This window comes from Choloepus didactylus, chromosome 22 (assembly GCF_015220235.1).
Source record: "Choloepus didactylus isolate mChoDid1 chromosome 22, mChoDid1.pri, whole genome shotgun sequence".
Lineage (NCBI taxonomy): Eukaryota > Metazoa > Chordata > Mammalia > Pilosa > Megalonychidae > Choloepus > Choloepus didactylus.
In genome coordinates, this window is record NC_051328.1 from 9,011,589 (window position 1) to 9,038,199 (window position 26,611).

The following is a 26,611-nucleotide window of genomic DNA, read 5'->3' on the forward strand; positions in this document are numbered from 1 at the left end:
AGGATACAAGGTATAAATGCTGAAGTCACGTGGGTTTCTATACACCAGTAATGAACAATATTAAAAGGAAATCAAGAAAACAATTCCATTTAAAATAGCATCTAAAAGAATAAAATACCTAGGAATAAATTTAACCAAAGAGGTGAACATCTTGTATACTTAAAACTATAAAACATTGCTGAAAGAAATGAAAGAAGACCTAAATAATGCAAAGATTTCCAGTGTTCATGGATTGGAAGACTTAATATTGATAAGATGCCAATACTGCCTAAAGCAATCTACAAATTCAATGCAATCGCCATCAAAATTCCAGCAGCCATTTTTTGAGAAATGGAAAAGCTGTTCTTCTAACTCAAATAGAATTACAAGGATCCCCAAATAGCCCAAACAATCTTGAAAAAGAAGAACAAAGTTGGAGGATGGACACTTCTTGATTTCAAAACTTGTAACAAAACTACAGTAATTAAAACAGTGTGGTACTGGCATAAGGATAGACATACAGACCAGTGGAATAAACTGAGAGTCCAGGGATAAATTCATAGCCAGCTGATTTTTGACAAGGGTGCCAAGTCCATTCAATGGGAAAAGAATAGTCTCTTCAACAAATGGTGCAGGAACAACTGGAAATCCACATGCAAAAGAACGAATATGGACCCCTACCTCTGACTACATAAAAAAATTAAGTAACAATAGATTGATGACCTAAATATAAGAGCTAATACTATAAAACTCTAACAAAAAATATATGGGAGTATCTTCGGGACCTTGTAGTAAGTAATGGAGTTTTAGATTTTACACCAAAAGCACAAATAACAAAAGAAAAATAGATAAAATGGACTTCATCAAAAGGAAAAACTTTTGTAGATCAAAGGAATTTATGTGAAGAAAGTGAAAAGACAACCTACAGAATGGGAGAAAATATTTGCAAATCATATATCTGATAAGGGTTTAATATCCACAATATAAAAAGAAGTCCTCCAACTCAATGACAAAAAGACAAACAATCCAATTAAAATCAGACCAAGGTGATGTGGGACATGGATTCCAGGAATGAGCCTGATCCTGGCATTGAGGGTTGAGAATGCCTTTTTGACCAAAAGGGGGAAAAGAAAGGCAATGAAATAAGATTTCAATGGCTAAGGGAATTCAAATAGAGGCAAGAAGCTGTCCTGGAGGTTACTCCTCTGCAAGCTAGAGATGCCAAATGACCACAGTATGACAAGCCCAAGTCAACAGTAGTCCCCCAAACCCTAAAGAATACCCGGATCTCTACCTGGGACCCTATAAATAAAGTTTCACTCACTAAGTTTATTCTTCAGAAACTTAAATCCTCCAGAGAACTCCTATGCAAGCTAAATCCCAAAACCCAGAGGCAACAGCCTCTTCAAGAATATCAACCAGATGTGTCCTTTTTTCCAAAATGTCGACATCCCTTTTCTTTTTTTTTTATCTTCATTTTATTGAGATATATTCATATACCACGCAGTCATACAAAACAAATCGTACTTTCGATTGTTCACAGTACCATTACATACTTGTACATTCATCACCAAAATCAATCCCTGACACCTTCATTAGCACACACACAAAAATAACAAGAATAATAATTAGAGTGAAAAAGAGCAATTGAAGTAAAAAAGAACACTGGGTACCTTTGTCTGTTTGTTTGTTTCCTTCCCCTATTTTTCTACTCATCCATCCATAAACTAGACAAACTGGAGTGTGGTCCTTATGGCTTTCCCAATCCCATTGTCACCCCTCATAAGCTACATTTTTATACAACTGTCTTCGAGATTCATGGGTTCTGGATTGTAGTTTGATAGTTACAGGTATCCACCACCAGCTACCCCAATTCTTTAGAACCTAAAAAGGGTTGTCTAAAGTGTGCATAAGAGTGCCCACCAGAGTGACCTCTCGGCTCCTTTTGGAATCTCTCTGCTACTGAAGCTTATTTCATTTCCTTTCACATCCCCCTTTTGGTCAAGAAGATGTTCTCCGTCCCACGATGCCAGGTCTACATTCCTCCCCGGGAGTCATATTCCACGTTGCCAGGGAGATTCACTCCCCTGGGTGTCTGATCCCACGTAGGGGGGAGGGCAGTGATTTCACCTTTCAAGTTGGCTTAGCCAGAGAGAGAGGGCCACATCTGAGCAACAAAGAGGCATTCGGGAGGAGGCTCTTAGGCACAACCATAGGGAGGCCTAGCCTCTCCTTTGCAGCAACCGTCTTCCCAAGGGTAAAACCTATGGTAGAGGGCTCAACCCATCAAACCACTAGTCCCCTATGTCTGTGGTCATGTTAGCAACCATCGAGGTGGGGTAGGCCAATACCCCTGCATTCTCCACAGGCTCCTCAAGGGGGCACTACATCTTTTTTTCCTTGTTTTTCTTTTTTTTTTTTTTAACTTTCCCTTCTTCTTTTTTTTTTTTTTAATCTTCATTTTATTGAGATATATTCACATACCACGCAGTCATACAAAACAAATCGTACTTTCGATTGTTTACAGTACCATTACATAGTGGTACATTCATCACCCAAATCAATCCCTGACACCTTCATTAGCACACACACAAAAATAACAAGAATAATAATTAGAGTCAAAAAGAGCAATTAAAGTAAAAAAGAACACTGGGTACCTTTGTCTGTTTGTTTCCTTCCCCTATTTTTCTACTCATCCATCCATAAACTAGACAAAGTGGAGTGTGGTCCTTATGGCTTTCCCAATCCCATTGTCACCCCTCATAAGCCACATTTTTATACAACTTCGACATCCCTTTTCAACATGAACAAGTTAGGGTGGTCACTGCCTAGACATCCCTTAATATCAGGAAAGTGATTAAACTAGAGGAAGGGGTAGCAACAGATAAGATGGAATTTAACAAAGGATTATGAATACTGAATCTCTATACAATTCTCTTCCTCTTAGTTGCTAGGGTATTAGAATAGCTAGACGGAAAGAACTGAAATTGTGGAACTGTAATTCATAGCATCCTTTGAAATTTGTTCTATAGCTACTTGTTAAATTGTAATTTGAAAGTTATCACCTTTTTGTATATATGTTATATTTCAAAATAAGGAAATAACTGAAACTATGGTACTGTAACTCACAACATTTTTGGAAACTTCCTATATAACTACTTTTCAAATCATACTTTGAAAGATATTGCCTTTTGCATATATGCTATATTTCACAAAAAGAAAATAACCGAAACTGTGGAATTGTAACCCATAACATTCTTTGAAATTTGCTAACTACTTGTTAAATTGCACTTGAAAAGTTATCACTTCTATGTATATGTTATATTCTAAAATAAAAACACAAAGTTAAAAAAAAAGGGCCAAGGATTTGAATAGACATTTTTCCAAAGAAAATATTCAAATGTCAAGTATATGAAAAGATGCACATCATTAGCTGTTAAAGAATGCAAATTAAAACTACAATGAAATACCACTTTACACCCACTAGGATGGTTATTATTAAAAAAGCTGAAAGTAAGTGTTGGCGAGGATATGGAGAAAGAGGAACCCTCGTACATTGTTGGTGGGAATGTAAAATGGTGCAACTGCTTTGGAAAACAGTTTGGTGGTTCCTCAGAAGTTTAAACATAGAATTACTATATGGCCTAGCAATTCTACTTCTAGGTATATATGCACAAAGAACTGAAAACAGAGACTCAGATATTTGTACACCAATGTTCACAAAAGCATTATTTATAAGAGCCAAAAGGTGGAAGCAACCCAAGTGTCCATCATCAACAGATGAATGGATAAACAACATGTGGTATTTCCATATAATGGAATATTATTGAGCCATAAAAAGAAGTGAAGAGTTGGTACACAGTACAACATGGATGAACCTTGAAGACATCATGTTGAGTGAAATAAGCCAGACATAAAAGGACAAATATTGTGTCATTTCTCTTATATGAAATACTTAGAATAAGCAAATTCATAAAGTCAGAAAGCAGAATAGCGGTTATCAGGGGTGAAGAGGGGGGAAATGAGGAGTTATTGCTAAATGAGTATGACTTTTGGTTTAGGATGATTAAAATAGTCTGGAAATAGTGGTGAAAATTACATAGTATTGTCAATGTATTTAATTGTCAAAGAATTGTTCACTTAAAATGATTGTTGTGTTAGGTATATTTTACCACAATTAAAGATAAATAATTTATAATAAAAAAGCGATCCTGAAGATTCTGAAAAGTTAACTGTTTACCCTTCATTCTCATCAGAAGCCACAGTTGTTAAGGACTTGCTAGATTTTGACACAAACTTACTGAAAGCATATGTCTCAAAAAGGATACACATCAGTAGTCCAAATATTTGAGTTGATTTTGAGTTGTCTACCATTAAAAGTATATCCCTCACTTCAGCAGATCGGAGAAATCCTTACATTCTGTATCAGTGTCAGAATGGCAGAAGTAAGAAATATAGAAGGTTTAATTATAAAGGGTTGATAACCTTGAATCTCGGATAACTTCCATATTAAAATATTATCATCCTTGTAATGTTCTCTTAGACAAATTTCCTCTCCTATTAGTAACCAAATTTAAAGTTCTACATACTCTTCATCTTCTGAATTAAACTTTAAGTGTTCCAAAAAAACCAGACTGCTCAATCCTTAAAGACTAAGGTCCCAGATCTGTGTAGGTCTCATAAAAACTTCGGACGATTTCATTTATCTTTTTCCTTCCCATTGTCAATTCCCTAGGTTTATTCAGCCCAGACAACATTCTTCAGACCTACCATTAATCTTATTTTTTTTCCCCAAACTATTTTCTTGCTTTCTCAGCAATCTTCGAGCAATATTTTCAAGCCCAATAAAATACAAATGCTTTGTTTTCACTACCCATGTCTAGTGAGTGAATTCGACTTTGTTTTTATTTTTCATTGTTTGTAGCCCAGAGATGGATTTTTTTTTTTGTGTAGCTGAAACTGGTATTAATCCTTCTAAATAAAGACCAAAGTTAGATTATGAATGATCCTGGGGGTCATCAGACTAAACCCCTCATTTCTGTATACCTAATTTAGGTCTCAACATACAAATCCCTTTTGTATAGATTCAAGTCATAATGCAGGCTAAAATCATTGCTAAATTCTGTTAGCCTCTCTACTGATACAGTATAGTGTTCAAACAGCAGAGAGCATGTACTACTACTAATTGCCCTCTAAATTTTCCATTTGAATGAAACAGTCAGTTTGGAAATAAAATTACTTTCATTAACATTTAATGAGGTTTTGAAGACTTAAGGCTACATTATGTTAAGCCTCTGTTTCAAGTAACAAGTGAATGGTAAATCATTACAATAATTAGATGAGATTGTTACTTATTAACCAAAGGTTCAAGGAGATTCCTTTGCAATGAAGGAGATGCAAATATAATAATTTAAAAATAAACATTTTAATTATGTTATGCTTATGTGAAAAATAAAATAAAACCTTCCATGAGGTTAATATTATTTTTCAAATTTGCTGATAATCTAGTACTTAAGTTTTCAAATATAGTAGATATAATACAGCATTACCTTGCTTCTGAGCACAAACTATATTCTCCTTAAAATTCTCAATATCTCCCCAAATTCTTTTCCATTAACCCTGAAAACTCTACATAATCAAATTTCACTAGGTATGACTAGAAACTAATTCATTTCTTACAGATGATTTGTTTTCTTGCTGCTATCAAATAGTGAACTCACTAGAAACATAAGCAACCTTTTTTTTGCTGCTATCAAATAGCTAATTCATAGAAACACAAGCAAATACCAACTAGTAAGTCAAATTGTAGTAAAGGGGAAAAAATAAAAAACAATCAAAACAAACTAACCAATAAAAAAATCCCAAATAAACCTACGTATGTATAACCATGTGAGAATGAACAAAATTCAGGATACTTGAGCATGTACCACAGGTTTCATTCCAAGAAGAATCTGCATTTCTCTTAAGCAAATGGAAACATCTGTTCTGCTCCATGGCCAAGTTTCTCAATGTAAAATCAATTTCTAAAAAATTAAAAACAGTTTTGTTGCCAGTTCAACCTAACATTTTCCTGCTGACCTTTACAAAGAAAAAGATAAAAACCAAAGGAGTTTCTTTGCCTCTTTTTTGGGGGGTTGCCTTCCTTAAAATTAGTTGACCAAACAATTCTTTTATTATTAATAATATTTTGATGTTTTGCTTTCCTGGTCCTTTTCAGCAGAAGATCTCTAACATGCCTGAAGAAACAATTTTGGAAATGTTTCTGTTATATCCAAATGAATGAAAGGAAGAAGGAATCGTATTCTTGTCCTGACTTCACTACTTATTTCTCATGTGCTTTTTCAACACATCTGTTATTAAAGAATTATAGAATTTGAGCTGGAAGGGATTTTAGAGAGCACCTCATGCTATAGATGAGAAAAGGGAACCATGAAATTGAAACATTTTGCCCAAGTTCACATAACTAACAAGAATAATGGATCTAGGGAGGACTAGACTAGACTAGCTTTCTAGATACCCAAGATTACTGTTTGAGTGACAAACGCATTTCTAAAAATAACAATTGCAAAAAAAGAAAAAAAAAAAAGCAACCATGAGCATTTGTCATCCTGCTGATCACAAATCCTACATGATTATCCATGTTATTTACAATGCAATCTAAAATTGGTGAGAAAAAAACATTTTAGTGTTCAACTAGCATGAGCTGCCCTGTTTTGCTAAAATGAACCAAAGATGGTTCATTTTAATGTAGGGCTTTAAGAGGACTTAATAAGCAGTTTTCAATATGGTCATGGCAGCCTGATTTTTTTTATTACTAACTAGACATTGATTATCACATACTGTTTTTAAAAAACTCCTTCAAGTTGACTGATCTCAGAATTTACAAGGTACCTATTGGGTCTTTATTGCTCAAGTAGACTTACATGTCAACTGGCCCTAAGCAAAAACCTGACTGCTGCTATGAATAGATGTGTGCGATAAATTATGAAAGGTATTGTAAGAACTTATGTTTTACTCAATTAAAATCCTGAACATCTAGACACCGGGAGAGATCTATCCATACACTGTAAACACATCTATGCAACGTCAAAATATTGATCAGAAAGGTAGAAAATAGGAGGTCATTAAATGGTTTGAATCATATAATAAAAAACAGTATTTTTTTCCCTCGAAACGTATTTTTGACTAAATTTAATTGTAGGCCCAGTTGGCATTTTTCTATTGACACCATTATATAGCAGGAATAGCTAGAAACATTGTTTTCCCACTGTTCCTGTTTTAGCTTAAATTTAGTATTATGTCAAATTCATTTTTCTAATCCTTTTGCTATAGATTCAATTTTTATTAATCTATATTGACAAGACTTCCACAAGTTTATGTGAACATTAGAGAATTAAACTTTTTCCTTGTTCTTTTGTTTTCCTTCATAGAAAAAAAAAAGACAAGGAAAAATCTATATTACAAATAAATCATACATACCATTGTTATAGCTATAGTAGACCCACTGCCCGATCTTGGGTTTTGGAAGTGACACAGGGGTCTCTTCAGCAGGAAGGCTGTAGAATCGGCACTCAACAAATAGACGTTGGATAGTGTCATCTTTGGTTACTCGAGAATCATTAAGGCTTAGAGCTATGATCTCAATTCGAATCTTTTCTGATGGCTGTTTAAAGAAAAGAACAAAAACAAAAAAACAAATAAATCACAATATTTTATTCTTTTTTGCCAACAATTTAAAATAAAACGGGTTTCTTTTTTGGAACACATTGTACATTACTGTATAGTTACACATGATAGATTATTCAAGACAGAGAGAGAGAATGAGATTCTAATGCCCTAGGGTTTGAAGTTAACAGTGTCATGGCAATAGTCTTCTGATTTACATTTGAGGCTATAAATACCCCACTAGTAGTCTATCAGGAGTGAAGATTATGAGATCTTCATCTCCAATTGCTTTCAGAATGACAAGTATCAGTTGGCCTTGTTTCAAACTATGTAATGAAGTACATGTTTATCACTGCTTTTATTTAATCTTCAGTACCTGAGAAAGTTTCAGTTATTCAGAGATCAAAGCCTGTTGAATACTTCATAGCTATTATGCTAATATATGTAGCTATATGAATCCATATTAATTAGAGCAGAAACTACAGTTCATTCTCTCACATAGTCTGCCTAAGATATTTCATTCAATAAATCACGTTTTCAAAGGAAACAAAATTTTAAATCTAATTTAACACATATACTTTCTTGCAATTTATTTTCTATTTTATTCTCATAGAATTAACTAAAATAGGTATTTTTTTTTACTTTGATCCTTTTAAGATAGATTTTGATGTCACATATATTATTATAGGAATCATAAATGATTTCTTGAGTAATGATTTCAAATAATTGTGATTTAAAGCTTAGATTGCACAAAGATAATTCCTCAGTTAAATTTTTAAAGCTGTTCTTTATTGTCGGAAATCCCTCTTCACTAAATTTGGAGGCATGTTACCATAAATTATAGAACCTAAAATAACAATTAGAAAAACCTGAAAATATGACTTTCTAGGAATTTATTGTTAAATAAAAATCAGTGTACAAATCCACCACAGTGATTACTTACATACTTCAAAGCATATACTTAATCAGCTTGAAAAGCATAAGTATCTTATTGTAAAAATATCCCCATAAAGAACAATTTCCATTGCCGTCAAACCCCCTCAATATTTGATGAAGTAATTTTACCCCCTTCTTTCAAAAGACATTTTCTTTTATTATGTATTCTAAGACACTTTAACTAAAAACCCAAATCTGAATATTTCAATAAGGTTATTTTATTATTCAGTAGATTCATGGAAATTTTACTTGGATGACAGAGAAAATTCCACACCATTCTGTCTCCACTAATACAGGTACAAGGCTGCAGCTGGCAATATTACTAGGATTAGCATACTATGATGAAATATTTAAAGGAAAATTTTTTCTAAAACCTAATAAATCAAATGACTGCCAAATGTCATTAAAGTGATGGTCTTTGACTTGAATATGCTTTTCATATTCAAATTTGAAAAGAAAGAGATGAAAGCCTGGAAAGGTTACTCGGTTTCAACTAATAACCTCAAGCCCTCTCCATTCACGTGCATAAAAAATGAAGTTGGCTCTATTGTCTAATCTCACTTCAGAAAAGCCCTTCTTCGCTTGCTGAAGACTAACATGGTAAAGAATATATTTTAAATATTATTTTTTTCCTTAAAATGTATTGTAGTTGTCAAAATACAGCACACATATATATTTTATAATTCTGGTTCATATGCAGCACAATGTGTAATTAAGTCTTTTCCATAACTTGGAATTTGACAAACTTAGAATTGTTATAACCATAACATCTTATAAAACATTCATGCTTTTGCACAAAATAATTAAAGAAAGACAGCTATAGAAAGGCAAAAAAAGTATAAACATTTATTTCTACCTTGTGAAGATAAGGATTTAAAATTGTTTATCACAGAACCTAATGAAAAGACAAACGAACTTTTAACTAGCAGGAGAATCAAATTTATTCAAGTGATTATTAATAATATATTACTATACAACCCCCATATGAAAACTTGCATTACTTTAAGAACTAATTTATGCTGTCAAATGGGACTACATGCAAATCTTTAAAGTTTAAACTATAATCCTAGATGAAAGTAGTTATTTGGATCACAGCCAAGCCAAAACAAAACAGAAAAATCACCGTATTATTCAATGAAATGAAAAAGCTTTAAAATCCTTTTTATGACTTCCATTTTTTTTTCTTGTCTAGTTTTTCTTTTTGGGTATTTCCTTCCCCAATTACCACTATCTTAAGTCCTTTTTAATTCTCTCTAATATTACTGACAGAGATTATTAATTATCATTTCTTCATTCATTTGATGCTACATGAATCAACTTAACTCCAAAAAGATAAGTTTCAAGTAGTAAATAACTAGGGAAGCAACCTCTGATAAAAAGATTTCCCAAACATTATACATTGTGACCAATGGTGCTGGCCAAATTATTTTTTAACATTGGAACAACTCTGGTTGTTTTCAAACCAGAATCAAAATTTGAACTAGATTATATATGAAGGTTATGAAGATTAAGAAGCATATCAACTGCATAATAACATCTCCACCTCAACATGTCAGAAATGAATCATTAATTCTCCTCCATCCTTTCTCTCCCCCAGTCTTAGTCATACTCTGACACTTCCTACCTCAGCTGATGACATCACATCCACCTGGTCACCTACAACCAGGAGACCTTGGAGCTATTCATGCCACCTCCACTTATTCACACCCATCATATCCTATGGGTCAGCCATTCCTGTTAATTTTACTTCCTAAATATTTTAATGGTTTCTTGAGTTGTTGAAATCATGCAATATTTCAGACCTTGTGTCAGCTGCTGGGGACATAAAGACAAACAAAATATGGTTTCTTCCTTTACTTCTTTAGGTCCTCATCTGATCTGAGGGGGGAAATTATACAACAGCTTCCTAGTTAATAGTTTAGAAATCTGACAGAATAAAGAGGAAGAAAATAGAAGGAATGAGCTTAAAAGTTAACTGGTTGGCAGAGAGTAGGGTTCATAGTTGACACTCAGTAAATATCGTTCAACAAGTGGATCTACCCTTATGGCCGTGAGGAACTCCTGCCTCTAACTTCTCAATCCCAGCTCCAACCCTTCTCCTTATATAGGCAGAATTATTATATAGGCAGAATTATATAGAATTCTATAGAATTCTATAGAATTATTATATAGGCAGAATTCTCTCCCTAAAAACAAATCAGGTACCACTTTTCTGCTTGAAAACCTTTCTATTACCCTACATACACTCTAGCCATTCCCTCAAACCTGCAGTGTGCTGTTTATATTGCTCAGTTTTTGCATTCTTTGTTTATTCTGTCTGAAATCTTCATAATCTCTAGACAAAATTCCACTCTTCTGAGGCCTGGGGACACATATGCTCTCCCTGGTCAGAGCATTATTGATCTCCAAGAATGTCACATTGTAACACAGTATCTGTTTACACATCTGCCTTTCACCATGGGCTGGGAGCTCCTAGAAGGCAGGAGTATCTCTTACTCATCTGCTATTTAACATCCTCCCCAGCACTTGGCACATAGTAGGCTTTCCATAAATACTGAAAAAAAAAAACAGAACTAAGGGAGGATGAATATCTTTTATATACTCCAAATGCCTTTTATATAAGTGCCAGAACTACCTGATGATGCAGTTATTAGTGTTTTCTTATTTCACTAATATTCATTGTGTGTCTACTATGTTTTGGGAAGTTGGTAATTATTAACTGTGCAAAATATATAGAACTCTTGCTGCTCTAGATTTTAATTGAATAGGATTATCTAAAGGACAGATCAATATTGCTGAATCTAGATGGTGCGGTACTAGTCTTTCAACTTTTTTGGCATATCATTTTTTTCATAATAAAAAAATGGAAAGACCATCAATTAAGAAAATTTGAAGGGGGAAGAATATACTTTTTCAAATGACAGTGATTGACAGAAAATCTTCTCAGATAGAGGCATAATAATGTCTGTTCAGAATTGCTAGAAAAGGCAGGTTATACCTCTGTAGGGATTAGCACCTTCAGATCCAGTGTGTTGGCCAGGCAGTGTAGGCTTTACGCTTTTTCCTATTTTGTTTCTTCTCTTTGTGTGTGAAACTTTGTTACTAGGTAAGATGCTACATAGAACTCTTTTGGTCTTGTTCACCTATTGCCGCATTAGCTTCCCTAGTTAGCAAGATGTTGACATCTGCCTGTGAAAAGGGCATTTATAAGTTTTGATTGTGGTGAACAAACGTAATGCAAGTCCTGCTCAAGTAAGAACTGCATACAATTTATAGCTGTCTGAATAGATGGACACTATACATTATGTGATTGAATGATCTAGAAATGTGATGACAGCCTGTATTACTCTCAGAGAAAAAGAAATTATAGCTCTCATGATTTTGGCACAATACTACTATTGCTTCCTGACTGATGCTAATTCACAATTTAGGTCACCTTTTCTGCAGTATTTACGTAGGCTTATTATTGGCATGCTGAAGTTTTTCATGTTTTACTTCAGAGCATCCCGCTGAATTATTCCTCTGGTTTTTGCCATCATTGTGGCTACACTGGAGTTGGATTGTTAGGTTTCTAAAAACTAATGCAACCTGTCAGCCCTTAACCACTGTGCTGCTTAACTGAGAATGGCTTATGATAAATTTTGCGCAACTTGTTGAAATCAATTAGACTCACATCTAACTATGGTGAGATTACAGGTGAGTTTTATTTCATTCCAAATGCTTCGTTGTGTTTTGCAAGTTTTCTCCAATGACTAAGCATTTCTCTGATTTTTTTATTATAAAACATTTCAGAATTAGGAAAGTATAGAAAATAATTTGGCATACTCCATACTCACTATCTTAAACAGATGTTATCATTTTGCTCTATTTGATTTAAACATTTTGCTCTGGTTGAAGACACAAAATATTACAGATACAGCTAAAGCCCCCACTCAATTCCTGTTCCTTTTCTTCCTCATTCCCCAGAGGTAGCCACTATCCTGATGTTGGTGTGCATCATTCCCAAACACGCTTTTCTATTTTTTCACTACATATGCATGCAGCCATAAACAAGTTACAGTATTATTTTCTGGTTTAGATTTTATTTAAGTGGTATCATGCTCTATCAATCAGTCCGCAACTTGTGTTTTTTCACTCAATACTATGTGTGCCAGTTTGGATGTATTATATCCTCCAAAATGCCATGTTCTTTAATGCTATCTTGTAGGGGCAGACGTATTAGTGATTACGTTGGTGATTAGGTTGGAATCGTTGGATTAGGTTGGTTTCATGGAGAAGTGACCCACCTAAATGCAGGTAATACCTTTGATTAGATTATTTCCATGGAGCTGTGGCCCCGCTCATTCAGCATGGGTCTTGATTAGTTTTACCCAAGCCCTGTAAGAGCTCCGACAGAAGGAGCAGCTGCAGCTTAGAACATTTTGGAGAACGCCATTTTGAAACCAGAAACTGAGCAGATGCCAGCCATGTGCCTTCCTAGCTAACAGAGGTTTTCCAAATGCCACTGGCCATCCTTCAGTGAAGATACCCTATTGTTGATGCCTTATTTTGGACACTTTATGGCCTTAAGACGGTAACTTTGTAACCAAATGAACCCCCTTGATAAAAGCCAGTCCATTTCTGGTATCTTGCATAACAGCAGCATTAGCAAGCCAGAACACTATGTTTTTAAGATTTATACATATTTAAGATTCAAATATAATTCATTTATGTGAATTGTTGTATAGAATTCCATTTAAAGTACATACACAATCTACAGTCCATTCATTCATTTTTCTACTGATGAACAATTAGGTTTTGTACAATTTTTTGCTCTTAAAAACAATGTTGCATTGAATATCCTTTTATGTTTTCTTGTATACATGTGTGGTTCTCTTAGGAGTGGAACTGCTGGGTCATAGGGTATGAGAAATTAAACTTTAATAGGATTATCAAATTAATCCCCAATGGTTAAACCAGCCTATATAGGTATTACTTTTTCACCATAAAATGTTTTCTGTAAGTTAAGTGTGTGTGTGTGTGTTCATGTGTGTAAATAAAATACAAATAAAGCCCACCTATCAGGTACCTATGGATATAGAATTTGGTATTTGTAACAAAACAATAGCATCAAAATAGAAATGGAAGGTGATGATCTATGTTTAAGGCCTCTAAGAGTTTAAATTTTAATTTAGGTGAGCTCTAAGACAAGCTCAAAATACTTGGTTCCAACAGTCAAATACACCATTGGTATTGACAGAGCCATATGTAAGAAGGGTAGGAAAGTGTACAGATTAATGGATTCCTGGTGTTTCTTACATCTTCCTTTCTTCAGAATGGGGGAGGGCAGAGTTATCTCAACGAGTCAACAAAAGTCCCAGGCCATGCCGAGTCCTCCCCTAGACCTCACAATGGGCTCTTATTAGAAATCGGATCCATGCTTCATACAAGTTTTGACTGAAAAATTTTAGGTTTAAAAATAATAGCTCTTTGGGGGCAAGGAAGATTAAATTTTAAAGGTGATGTCTCAAAACATAAGCTGTTAAGATAATGTTTTTAACAACAAAACATAACAAACTCAGTTTTCATTAGTGGCAATACCCCCTTTTTTTCCCAACATGTTCTGTTAAACTGCACTACATTGAACAAATAACACAGATGTTGAAAAAACTTCAGTGATGGGGATCAAAATGGTGCTGGGGTTAACAGAGCTTATTTGTAAAGTACTGTCATGGTCTCCCTTCTACACTATGTAAATTCCTTCTATAATGGTCAGCAGAGTATAGAAGCTTGTTATCATATGTTCTAAAGCTGTGGTTGGGAATATTTTTTCCTGTCCAAATACACCTGACGGATATGACACATTTCCATCATTAACTGTGGTTTACTGTGACAGTAATGTGAAGGAAGGAGAGAATTTTAAAAATCACCCTCAACTTCAGGTGAGTTTGATATGCCATTCCACTTCCACTATCACTGAGAACAGATGTTGTTAAATACAGTGGTTCTCAACTTTGGCTGCACATTAGACTCACTTGGGCAGCTTTAAACAAAATTCCAATTTAATTGATCTGGGTGGAGCCTGAGCACTGCTCCCAAGATGAATCAAACATGCAGACGAGCCGAGAAGTACCACTTTTCCCTAAAACTGTTGTTCTCAAACTTTAGCACATACCAGAATCAACAGAAAGCCTCAATAAAACAGATTGCTGAGCCCTGCCCTCAGAGTTTCTCATTTCTTAAATCTGGGATGAGACCCAAGAATTTGCAAATTCTCAGGTAGTGTTGATGCCGCTGGTCTGTGGACCGCACTTCGAGAACCACTGCTCCAAATCAAAAGCCATTTATCCTATATCTACTATCACTTCTGACATTCATAGAAGTGTCCATACTACTGATATTAAACTATTTTAAGTAACTGTTATTTGACTTTTAATACAGAATTAGATAATAAATTCCTTTTTAAAAGCAATCTATGTGCATCACTAAAAAATAATCCAATAATATAAATTATAGAAAATAAAATTAAAAAGTCCTTTGTTTCCTCCCATCTCTAACCCTAGGATTGGCAAACTTTTCTATAAGGGACCAGATAGGAAATATTTTTTGGTCTCTGACCCTGTAGACTGAGAGCAGCCACAGACAATAAGTAAATGAATGGGTGTGGCTGTGTTCCAATAAAATGTTATTTACAAAAACAGGCAGAGGGATGGATTTGGCACTCGGGCAATAGTTTGTTGACTTTGCTCTGACCCATGCCCCAGAGATACTCACTGATAACAGTGCTTGATGTATATTCTTCCAGATATTTTCTTTGCTTACATGAACCTAAATGTTATGTCTGTTTATGCCTACAAAAATATATGCACTTGTATATATGAATATACCTTTTAGTTTCTTTTTAAATGAAAACATCAGTGAGGTATAAATTCTCATGCATTAGTTTGGCAAAGGGTATGATGTGAAGGAACAGGAATTTCCACACGCTGTTATGTATAAAAATGTTAATTTTAAACCAGAAATGTTTGTATTAGCGAAAACAGGAAGAAACCTAAGGGTCCATCAAAAAGGGGTTTATTTAAATACATATGGTATGCCATACAATAGAATATTTTGCATATGTTAAAAGAAATATAGTATGTGGAAATAAATCCATGGTGTATTAGTGGGGAATAATACAGTTGCAAAACATAAAAACAGTTTTAAAAGCAACAACTTTTGGGACAGTAATTCAACATTTCTGATTTTATGTAAAATATATCTTAAAACCAACTATATCTGGCAGGGCCCCCTGAAGAGCCGGGGAAAATGCAGTGGTGTTGGGCTTCCTCACCTGGATTGTTGCTGATGTTCTCACAAACATTGAGGACTGGCAGTTTGGTATACCAAGCCCTCTATCTTGGGGCTTGCCCTTATTGAGCTCATTATTGCAAAGGAGAGGCTAAACCTGCTTATAATTGTGCCTAAGGGTCTCCCCCTGAGTACCTCTTTGTTGCTCAAATGTGGCCCTATCTCTCCAGCTAACCCCACTCGGCAGGTGAACTTGCTGCCCTCCCCCTTACATGGGATCTGACTCCCAGGGGTGTAAATCTCCCTGGCAACACAGGATATGACTTCTGAGGATGAATGACCCAACATCGTGAGATTGAGAACACCTTCTTGACCAAAAGGGGGATGTGAAATGAAATGAAATAAAATTTCAGTGGCTGAGAGATTTCAAATGGAGTCGAGAGGTCACTCTGGTGGGCACTCTTATGCACTACACAGATAACGCTTTTTAGGTTTTAATGTACTGGAATAGCTAGAAGTAAATACCTGAAACTGTCAAACTGCAACCCAGTTGCCTTGACTCTTGAAGACGATTGTATAGCAATGTAGATTACAAGGGGTGACAGTGTGATTGTGCCTTGTGGACCACACTCCCTTTATCTAGTGTATGGATGGATGAGTAGAAAAATGGGGACAAAAATTAAATGAAGAATAGGGTGGGAGGGAGGGATGATTTGGGTGTTCTTTTTTACTTTTATTTTTTATTCTTATTTTTACTTTTTCTGGTATAAGGAAAATGTTCAAAAAAATAGATTGGGGTGATGAATGCACAACTATATGATGGTACTGTGAAGAGCTGATTGTAAAATGACTGTATGATATGCAAATATATCTCAATAAAACTGAGTTAAAAAAGAAAAAGAAAAAAAAAACCTATAATATCTGGCTTAAGCTTCCATGTGTAAGACATTGGGAGGGGCTTATCTTTACTCACTGATACCATATTCGATTCTGAAGCAACTTATTTTCAATAATGAATTCTAAAAGTACTCAACTCCTTTGCGTATTTTGCCTTTCAAAGTTTTAAAACATATTTTGCTGAGCATCATTATTGCAATCACATGGGAATGCCAGCACAAATTGTCCAAGAGAACCTGGTTTCCAAGCGGAATTGCCATTTAGTCCAATTGAATATGGCAGCTCTTATAAAACTGCTATTAGTAGGAAAGGAGAAAGAGAAAGATGTAAAGATGCACTGCACAAGAGTCCTTTGCTCTTTCAGCTTGTGATTTCCCATGCTCACCTGTAGGCACATTTTAAGAAATCCATGACTTGATGGCAATACATTTTGTTGTGAAAATTGAAAGCTGCATTACTTATATGATAAAATTAGAAACAATGTGAAAGGACATTAATTCTTTTTTTAAATGCTGTGGCAGATGCAAATTCTCAGTTTTGATGTCTATTTTGAGGGCTGAAACAAGGCTTTTAATCAATGTATTATACATCATATTGATACTGTTAACTTCTGATTGTTCAAATTAATAAAATATTCATAAAGAAATGTACAAAGTTTTACATTTCTCAGACTTTTCCCTCCCTCCATTAATTATCATGCCTAGAAGCTTTTTAGTAAAAGCAGCAGCCATCAGGCTCACGGAATCTGACAGGCCAGCGAGGCCCAATTACACTGGCACTCAGTGGCACTTTGATGTCCTGGAAACCAGAGATAGGGGCAAATTGGGTAGCACATTATGTTAATGACTTGATTTAATCCAGCCACTAAACTTTATGTAGCCTGTTAAAAAAAGATGCTAACACTAATTATGCCACTTTGGAAAGGAAAGGAGGGGACAAGCATTTCATAGGACAAAGTGAAGCTCATAAATGTTGTAAACGGAATGAAACAAAATGAAATAATCTATGATTAATTATACATTACAGACATGAAGAAAAGGGAAAGAACCAAGTAATATGTCCAAGTCCTGGGAAATCTGTTAGAATCCTTTTAAGGATCAATATTGAAAGGAATAACTGTAAGCTGTCAGATTCTTTAACATGAAAAAGAAAAAGAAATCGAATGATCATAAACTGCTTACATTGTATTAGACTATTCAAATCCACAATGTAACTGGCATAAATGGTATCTATCCAGGACAATACCTCTAGTCCTAATTTTGTGACATTACAAGGTAGAGCCAAATTAAAAAAAAAAATCTATAAAATGGAGACAACCACAGATTAGTGGTATCTACTTTTTAACTAGTCTCTGTGCCTCTATCTACAGAGTGATCTTTTTAAATGCAGTTCTAGAGTGTAAACTCCGTAAGAACAGGAACCTTATCCTCTTGTTCACTGCTACATTCCCTGAGTTTATATATAGTCGAATGTGCCCACTAAGTATCTGTTTAATAAATGATTTGCATCCCCCCTCCATTAAAAATCCTCATTGGCTGCTCACAGGAGTTCAGGATAGACTTTAAATCCCTGTGATGGTACACAGAGGCCTCAATGATCTGGGCCATCCCTGCCTTTCCACTGTATTCTCCTGGGGCTCCCCATCTATGCACTCAAGGCATAATCCATCCTAAAACCACACTCTCTTAAATTCTCATGCTTTATAGTTTCTTTGGTCCATAATGTTCAACCCCCACCCCTCAACTCCTAATCATTTGCAACACTTGGCTCAAGCTTCACTGACTCCTGGAAGTCATCCCTGATGAGGGGCCCCTCCTGCTGGATTAGGCACCCCTCCTGAACCTCCCATAGTATCCTGTGCATTCCATTCGCCTAACACTAACCACCATGCATTGTAATTGTGTTTCCACCACAGACTGAATTCTTTGCGGACTAGGGATTCCTTCTTTTATGTCTGTTTGACACACAGTAGGTGCTAATGAATGAAGAACTGTTGTGAGAATTAAAGGAGATATTGTATACGATGTGCTTAGCACATAATAGGCATTCAGTAATACCTTCCTTCCAATGAAAGCCATGTAACACTGTCCTGAGATTTCTACCTGAAGCAGTTCTTAAAGAAGAGACAAATGAAGAAACGAATGAGCCACAAATATTTTTAAGCTTAAAAAAGGTTTCATAACACATCATCTCACCAAAGGTAATGTCACTAGTAATTGGACAAAATGACATCATGTGTCTTCTGATACAACGCACTGAAAAAGGACATAGCATCACTTCTGTGTTCTACCAAAAAGCATAACCTGAATCTAATCATGAGGAAACATCAGATAAATCCAAATTGAAGATTATTTTACAATATAAATGGCCTATATTTTTAGAAAAATATCAGTTTTGTGAAAGACCAAAACAAACGAGGACTGAGAAGAGCCACTGTGGATTAAAGGAGGCTAAAGAGACATGAAAACTAAACGCAATATGTGATATGGATTGGATCCTGGGCCAGATTAATAAAATATCAGAAATGATATTACTGAGTGAGACAATTGGCAAAATTTGAATGAGGTCTGTAGATTAGATAATTATTTTGTATTATTGTTCTAAAGTATTTAGGGGTAAAAGGGCATGATTTCTGCAACTCTCAAATGGTTCACAGAAATTATATAGGTAAGAATGTTGAATACAAATAAATACATAAGTGTGTACATGTACGTACATATAGGAGATAATAAAAATGATAAAAAAATGAAGGAAAATGTTAACAATTGGTGAATCTGGGTTAAGGGTATATAGGAATTCTTTGTACCGCTTTCAGAACCTTTAAAGAAAAATGTTTCCTGATTCATATTAAATGATTTGTTAAAGTAGCACACAAGAAATTTGATACAACCACTAGAAAATGCTATATTTCACCACTATGGTAATCTCTTCAGTTTTGTTCTTATGCTTATAGATTATACCATATTATTATATTTGGTACATATTTAACAAAACTAAATTTCATCTATTAACATAAGATATTTTCTTCCTTCTACTAAAAATAGAATTTTTAAAAGCACATGGGAGCTGATTAATGGCTACTGAGGCATGAAGCATTGCTTAGAGCAGTTGCTAGCTTTAAATGAGTTTCACACATTTGAGATAGCATGTAAAAAATCATTATAGAAAATCACATTTTGGAATGGTAGTGGATGTGTATTAGGTTGTAGCAAAGTTACACAAACTACCTTCCCTGAAGTAACAAGGAAGTAACTAATTCTAGTTTACTCAAAAGGAAAAATACATGAGTACATTAGAACTAGACACACATTTTAGAGGAATAGTTCTTTCTTATACTAAACTTCTTTGTTAAATAGAAGTTATTTATTCTGTCTTAGGTAAGAACAACTTCACTGAGAAGCTAGCAATGTTGCCAATGTAACACGCAGTTCTGCTGCAGGTCTAAGACCCTTCAACCTTGGCACTATTGAGGTAATTCTTTGTTGTGGATCCTGTGCACTGTAGGATGTTTAGTAGTAACCCTGACCTCTACCCATTGGATGCCACTAACAGTCCCTCCGAGTCTCCAGACATTGACAAATTGTCCCCGGTTGAGAATCACTGGGGTTTGAGATGGTATAATTTATATAAACTTATTCTACATATAGAAAATTATTTTTAGGTGATGAATAAAATATTTAGAGAATAAAATTAACTATTGCATTGTCTCCCTAGCACCTTTTGGATAAAATCTAAAACATTTAACCTTTTGTACTATAAATGAGGCCTTAGGAGGCCCCTATCCCTTTATACAGAAAATCTGCTCTAATTCGTGTATTCTTGACTTCTGTAACACAGAATGTGCACCCTTCCCTTACTACAAACACATGTGATTTTCTCCCTATTGCCATATCCCTGTCTTTGACATGTCACAGTTTTAGAAGGACACTCCTTACTGTGTGCCTGGCTAGAGCTGAATGGCTCAAAGATGCACACTTGACAGATGGACCCAATTCAGACGTTAGACTTGGCTAGTCTGATACTCTGGCCTTGGGGTTGGGGAAACATTTTTGTGTAGATATCTTTGGGCTACAAGCAAGTGAAGTAGCTCAAGAGAAAGGGGGAGGGAAAGACAGCCACTGATAGTAGGGAATAAGAGGGAGAAAGGGAGAGAAACAGAGAGACAGAGACAGAGAAGGGGAGAAGGGGTGTGTGAAGACAAACAGAAACAGAAAGAGGAAGGGGGGAAGACAGAGAAGGGAAGAGAGGGAGGGAAGGGAAGAGAGAGAGGGACAGAGGTAGAAAGATCGACAGAGGTAGAGAGGGAAGGAGAGAGTTGGGTGGAGAGGGGAGACAAGAGCCTGTGCATGTGCAATCGTGAAGGGGTTCCTAACTACTTTTAAGGTCATGATTCCAGGCTCTTGTAGGGCATGGCTATGACACGATTCCAGTTTTGGGATGAAGATATCTTTACACCCTCCTCCCAAATCTTCTTTTACTACTTAAGCCAACTTGAGTGGGAAGTTATTTAGAACCAGATGATCCCTAAACCCTCACCTAGGGTGGCAGAGCGGTGTACTTTACTTCTCTCCTCATCCACTGTGCCTACTACAATTTTATCTATTCTTTAAGGCCCAGCTCATGGGCTCATGAAGTCTATTGAAAAATCATTCCAAATTTCTCCTTTCTCTGAACTTCCTTAATTAGTGGCATGAGTGTCAGCAAGTCACTTCATTTCTCTAGATCTGTTTACTCATCCGGAAAATGAGGAGGACAGCCCAGAGAATTTCTAAGTCTTTTTTAGCGCAATTATATGACTATGATATTAATTATTGGTATTATCTCCTGATATTGTTTTATAATTTAACTGATGAATTATGACTTGGCTTTTCATGAGCACACCTTCCCAGTTAGTGCAGATGCTCCCTGAGGGCAGGGCCAGAATACTGAATTTACCTCCTGAGGGAGTAGTGAAAACACACTGCAGGCAGTGAATCCCTGGGGAATCACAGACTTCTAACAAGAGGCATGAGTGCTGTTTGTACATTGTCTAGATATATATATCTCTTGATATCTGCCTTCATAGATCCTAGGACTGATTCAGTTTCTTATTTCTTGTATTCTTAATGTTCAAAAGACTAAATCATAAAGGTATCCAAAAACCTGATGAAGTAGGCACAGTCTTACAGAAAAATTATTTGATAAGTGAGAAAGGAATGTCTGAATCAAATATGCAGGCTTGCAACTCTTGATGTGATGAATGGAGTGTTCTCAGTAAGATGGCTAAAAAGCTAAATCCCAGATTAAGGGCTCATTTTCCTATTTATTCCCATTATCAAATTGTTCTAATAGAGAATACAGAATTCTCATTCATTGGTTTGATAAAATACATTAAAAATTTCAGATTTGATCAATTTAATTGAACCGAATGCTATAACTAAAGACTTCAGGCAGTCTTATGCGAGATTCCTTCTTTGATTTATCAATTTTGAAGAAGATTCCATTTATTAGGTTGCAATACATTAGATGACATTATTATAATTAATTAATAATATAATAATATAATAATTTACTCTGGACAGATGAACTATTCTCTTTGTATTTATCAAGTACAAATACCATAGATTTCTCTATTTCATGGGGGCACCTGTGACAACAGTTAAAATGTTCTATTTTACAGTTTTGTTTTGGAGAGAAATTAAGCTAAGAATGTATAAGATTTTAAGTTTTAAAAGAAGTGGTGCAATTCTTACCATTAAGGTAGAAATTCTATAAAAAGGAGTACAATTTCAGCTATGGCTTATTTCAGGAAAATTAATTTGGATGAACAGAAAAGGCTAGGGCTTTTTATTTTATTTACATTTGCTTTATAAAAACTTTCTTCTCCCTTATAATAAAAAAATACTTCAGTAAGTGGTACACTTTCCATATATATTTAAAGTATAATTTCTATTTTTGAAATTTTAATTTACATACTGCTTTTCAGAAATCTGTTACAAAACAAGCAAAGTATACCTACACAAAATTAATTACCATATAAGAAGGTTTAATTTTCTGGCAGATATTTTTTGGCAGATATTAATTAACCTTAACAGTTTATCAGTGGACATATTTAGGTATAAAGAGACTATGAATCCACAAATGTAAGCTATTTTGCTTTGAAATGCAACCTCACATTTTTACTTCTTTGAAGTTTAGGTCTGATTCAATATGTCTTTGTACACTGGTTCTGAAAACAAGCCAGGGAAGTCAACTAGTTCTAGCCAGTAATTACTGAAGCTATTGATGTTAGGTACTTTGGGCAAAAATACTGCTTACAAGTTACAGTCCATTACAACGAAACTGTAAATAAAATTTTCTTGTACCAGATGATTATTTGCTTAAGATTGTGATAGTACGTTAAAATGTTTCAAGAAATATTTTGCCTTTATATTTTAATATATGAAGAATGACAGATTATGACATGAAAGGCAGTCCTACTTCAAAACATTTCCAGTTGGCATTAACTTACTGACCTGTTTGATATTCTTGGAGATAGGACTTGGAATAATACAATCATCACTGTCAGAAGCTGATCTGTCCTCTTCGTCTTTTAGGAAAAAAAAAACAAAGCAACATTTATAAAAGTTAAACTAATTACATTTGTACCCAGTGAAATAGAGAGAAACAAGCACACATCATAGGACAACATTAAAAGAACAATATGATAACTATTTTATAACAGCAAAGATGTTTACATTTATATTACATTTTAGAAAAAAAAAGACTGAAAATTAGTTTTGGAAGAAACAAAGGAAATAAAAATATAACTTGTTATAGTATAAAATTAAAAATAATTTAAAGAAAATGATAGGGTAATAGATTTTTTACCAGCCTACCCAATAATATTGCATGAAAATCAATGTTATTCTTACTATTTAAAGTTAGTTTTAAAATTTTTATAGCTTTGAGGTAAAAGTGACATATAATAAACTGCATACACATAAAGTAAAAAATCTGATATTTTAAAATATGTATAAATCCATGAAACCATCACCACAATTAAGATAGTAAACTATCCCCCATTATCCCCAAAAGTCCCTTTTGCCCCTTTGGCAATCTCTCTCTTTAGCCCCTTCCTGCCCCAATTCATCCTTCTGCAGACAACCACTTATCAGCTTTCTGTCACTATAGGTTAGTTTGATTTTTTCTAGGCTTTTATATAAATGGAATCATACAGTAAGTTCGTTTTCTTTGTCTGGCTTTTTAGCATTCATCTTTAAAAAGTCAGGACCTTGAAAATAATCCAGACGATGATACTGAATCCAAAAAGAATATAAAGCCACTTAAAATATAAATTGGGATAATTTATTCACACTTGCATTCTCTTGTGGAGCTCCAAGTTGAAATAAGAAGCGATGCAATAATTCCACCTGACCATAGCTAACTAAACTGAGCTATATCCCATCATTTCTATCTCAAAGTAGATTCTACTCTTAAATGAAAACATTCCACTAGGCATTCTAACAGCCTAAACAAAGCAAAGAGTTAAGTAAATGACAATTTTAAAAAGAAAGTTACCTTCTGGTTCCAATTCCTCAGTTATTTCTGTTTCTTCAGAAGAAGCCAAGCTTTGCTCTACAAGCTGACCTTCAGATAGTAAAGACGCATCTTCTTTTCCTTCTTGCATTTTCTCAGTATTCTCTTTTACCTTATCTACAATCCTTTCTTGTGAAACCTGAAGAAAGGAAAGCACAATGATATATTTAGTATTGCTTTGATCACATTTATTTCATTCCTTGAAGAATAAAGCATGTAAATTTGAGATTTAAATATACAGATACATAATATATACATGAATCATTAGAAAACAATCACTTAAATTGTACATATTCAGATATGCAGATACATGAAAATCAGATTATCAACTAAGAATGAAAAATGCATTGATCTCAAAATGAATTTTACATAAGATTTTAATTCACATAACTATTTACTACCTATTAATATAAGTGCAGCTGTTATATCTGTCATATTTTTAACTTTCATATTCCAAGGAAGTCATGTAAAAAAATAGGATCAATGCTGTTTTACAGAACTATGTCAATGTCACAAGTCAGTTTTAACTAAATGGAACCTTTCAAAAATAATTTTAATACAGATGCATACCTCTGGAATATGTGAAACAGCTGGCATATTAATTTCTATTTCTGGAGTATACTCCACTTCTGGTGAAATTTTCTTCTTATCTTCAAATGGAGAAGAAGTCTCCTTACAAAAACATGAAAGCATGTACATGTGTTATTCTGTATTTATCACTGAATCCCAAATCTTTCTAAGACTCTTGCATATATATAGATGCACTAATAGAAGTTGGGAGCAAATAAAAGAGTTACTCAGATGACACTGAATTTAGTTAGTATATTTCAGTAAACTGGTTGTGATTCGTCATGTTAAATATACGTAATTTTTATTGTAGTAACATTTGTAACAAAATTTGCCATTTTAACCATTTTTAGGAGTACAAATTCAGTGGCATTAATTTCTTTTGCAATGTTGTACGAACGTTACCACCTTCAATTACTCAAACTTTTTCATCACCTCAAACAGAAACTCTGTACTCCTTAAGCAATAATGAGTCTCCATTATCATTTCCCCTAGTCCCTGGTCACCTCTAATCTACTTTCTGTCTCTATGAATTTGCTTGTTCTAGATATTTCAAGTGAGTGGAATCACACGGTATTTGTCCTTCTGTGTCTGGCTACTTTCCTGCTTAGAACAATGTTTTCAAGGTTCATCCATGGTGTAGCATGTATCAGAACTTCAGACCTTTTTATGGCTGAATAGTATTTCATTGTATGGATATGAAATATCCAAAACAAACCAGTTTGTTTATCCATTCATCTGTTCATGGACAGCTGAGTTGTTTTCACCTTTTGGCTATTGTAAATAATGCTGCTATGAACATTGATTGGAGTACAAGTATCTGTTTGAATGTTTCAATTCTTTGGAGTTGCAGGGTCATATGTTAATTCTAGGTTTAACTTTTTGAGGCACTGCCAAATGTTTTCCACAGCAGTTGCACCAATTTACACTCCCATTAGCAAAGCATGAGAGTTTCAATTTCTCCGCATCTTTGACAACACATCATTATTATTTTTTTTTAATAATAGCCACCCTAGAGTATGTGGAATGGTATCTCATGAATTTGATGATTTGCTTTTCTGTTTATGCAAAAAAGGCTGCTGGAATTTTGATTAGAATTGCTTCAAAACTGTATATCACTTTGGGTAGTATTGACAGCTTAACAACATTAAGTCTTCCAGTCCATTAACAGGGGGTGCCTTTCCATTAGGTCTTCTTTAATTTCTTTCAGCAATGTTTTGTAATTTTCAATGCACAAGAGGTCTTTTACATTCTTGGTTAGGTTTATTCCTAGATAGTTTATTCTTTTAGATGTTATTGTAATTGGAAATGTTTTCTTCATTTCCTTTTAGGATTGTTCATTGCTGTTATATAAAAACATACCTGATTTTTGTGCACTGATCTTGTGCCCCACAACTTTGCTTAAATTGTTTTTTAGTTCTAGTAGCTTTTTTGTGCATTATTTGGGATTTTCTCTACATAGGATCATGTCATCTGTGAATGGAGATGGTGTTTTAGTTTTCTGGGTGCTCAAGCAAATACTATGAAATGGGTTGACTTAACAATGGGAATTTATTTGCTCACAGTTTGTAGCTGGGAAAAAATCCAAATGAAGGCATCATCAATGTGATGCTTTCTTCCTGAAGACTGGCATTCTGGGGCTGGCTGCCAGCGATCCTGGGCTCCTCTGTCACATGGCAAGGCACATGGTGGCATCTCCTGGTCTCTCCCTTCTCCTTCAGGTTTTGTTTCAGCTTCTTGC

General features: G+C 34.7%; 1 protein-coding gene across 5 annotated transcripts in view; it reads right to left on the reverse strand.

The window, feature by feature from the left end:
* Positions 1-26,611, reverse strand: part of RPGRIP1L (RPGRIP1 like) — a 98,210-nt gene that overhangs the window by 13,941 nt on the left and 57,658 nt on the right. For 3 of the 5 annotated variants that reach the window (XM_037815879.1, XM_037815876.1, XM_037815877.1), the window contains 4 exons: positions 24,874-24,975; positions 24,286-24,442; positions 23,241-23,314; positions 7,459-7,642 (listed from right to left, as the gene is read on the reverse strand). In XM_037815879.1, the coding sequence (XP_037671807.1) occupies positions 7,459-7,642; positions 23,241-23,314; positions 24,286-24,442; positions 24,874-24,975 (517 nt within the window). Of the gene's footprint in view, positions 1-5,815; positions 6,003-7,458; positions 7,643-23,240; positions 23,315-24,285; positions 24,443-24,873; positions 24,976-26,611 lie in introns of those variants that run through there. The other 2 variants (XM_037815880.1, XM_037815878.1) reach the window with 2 other exon arrangements.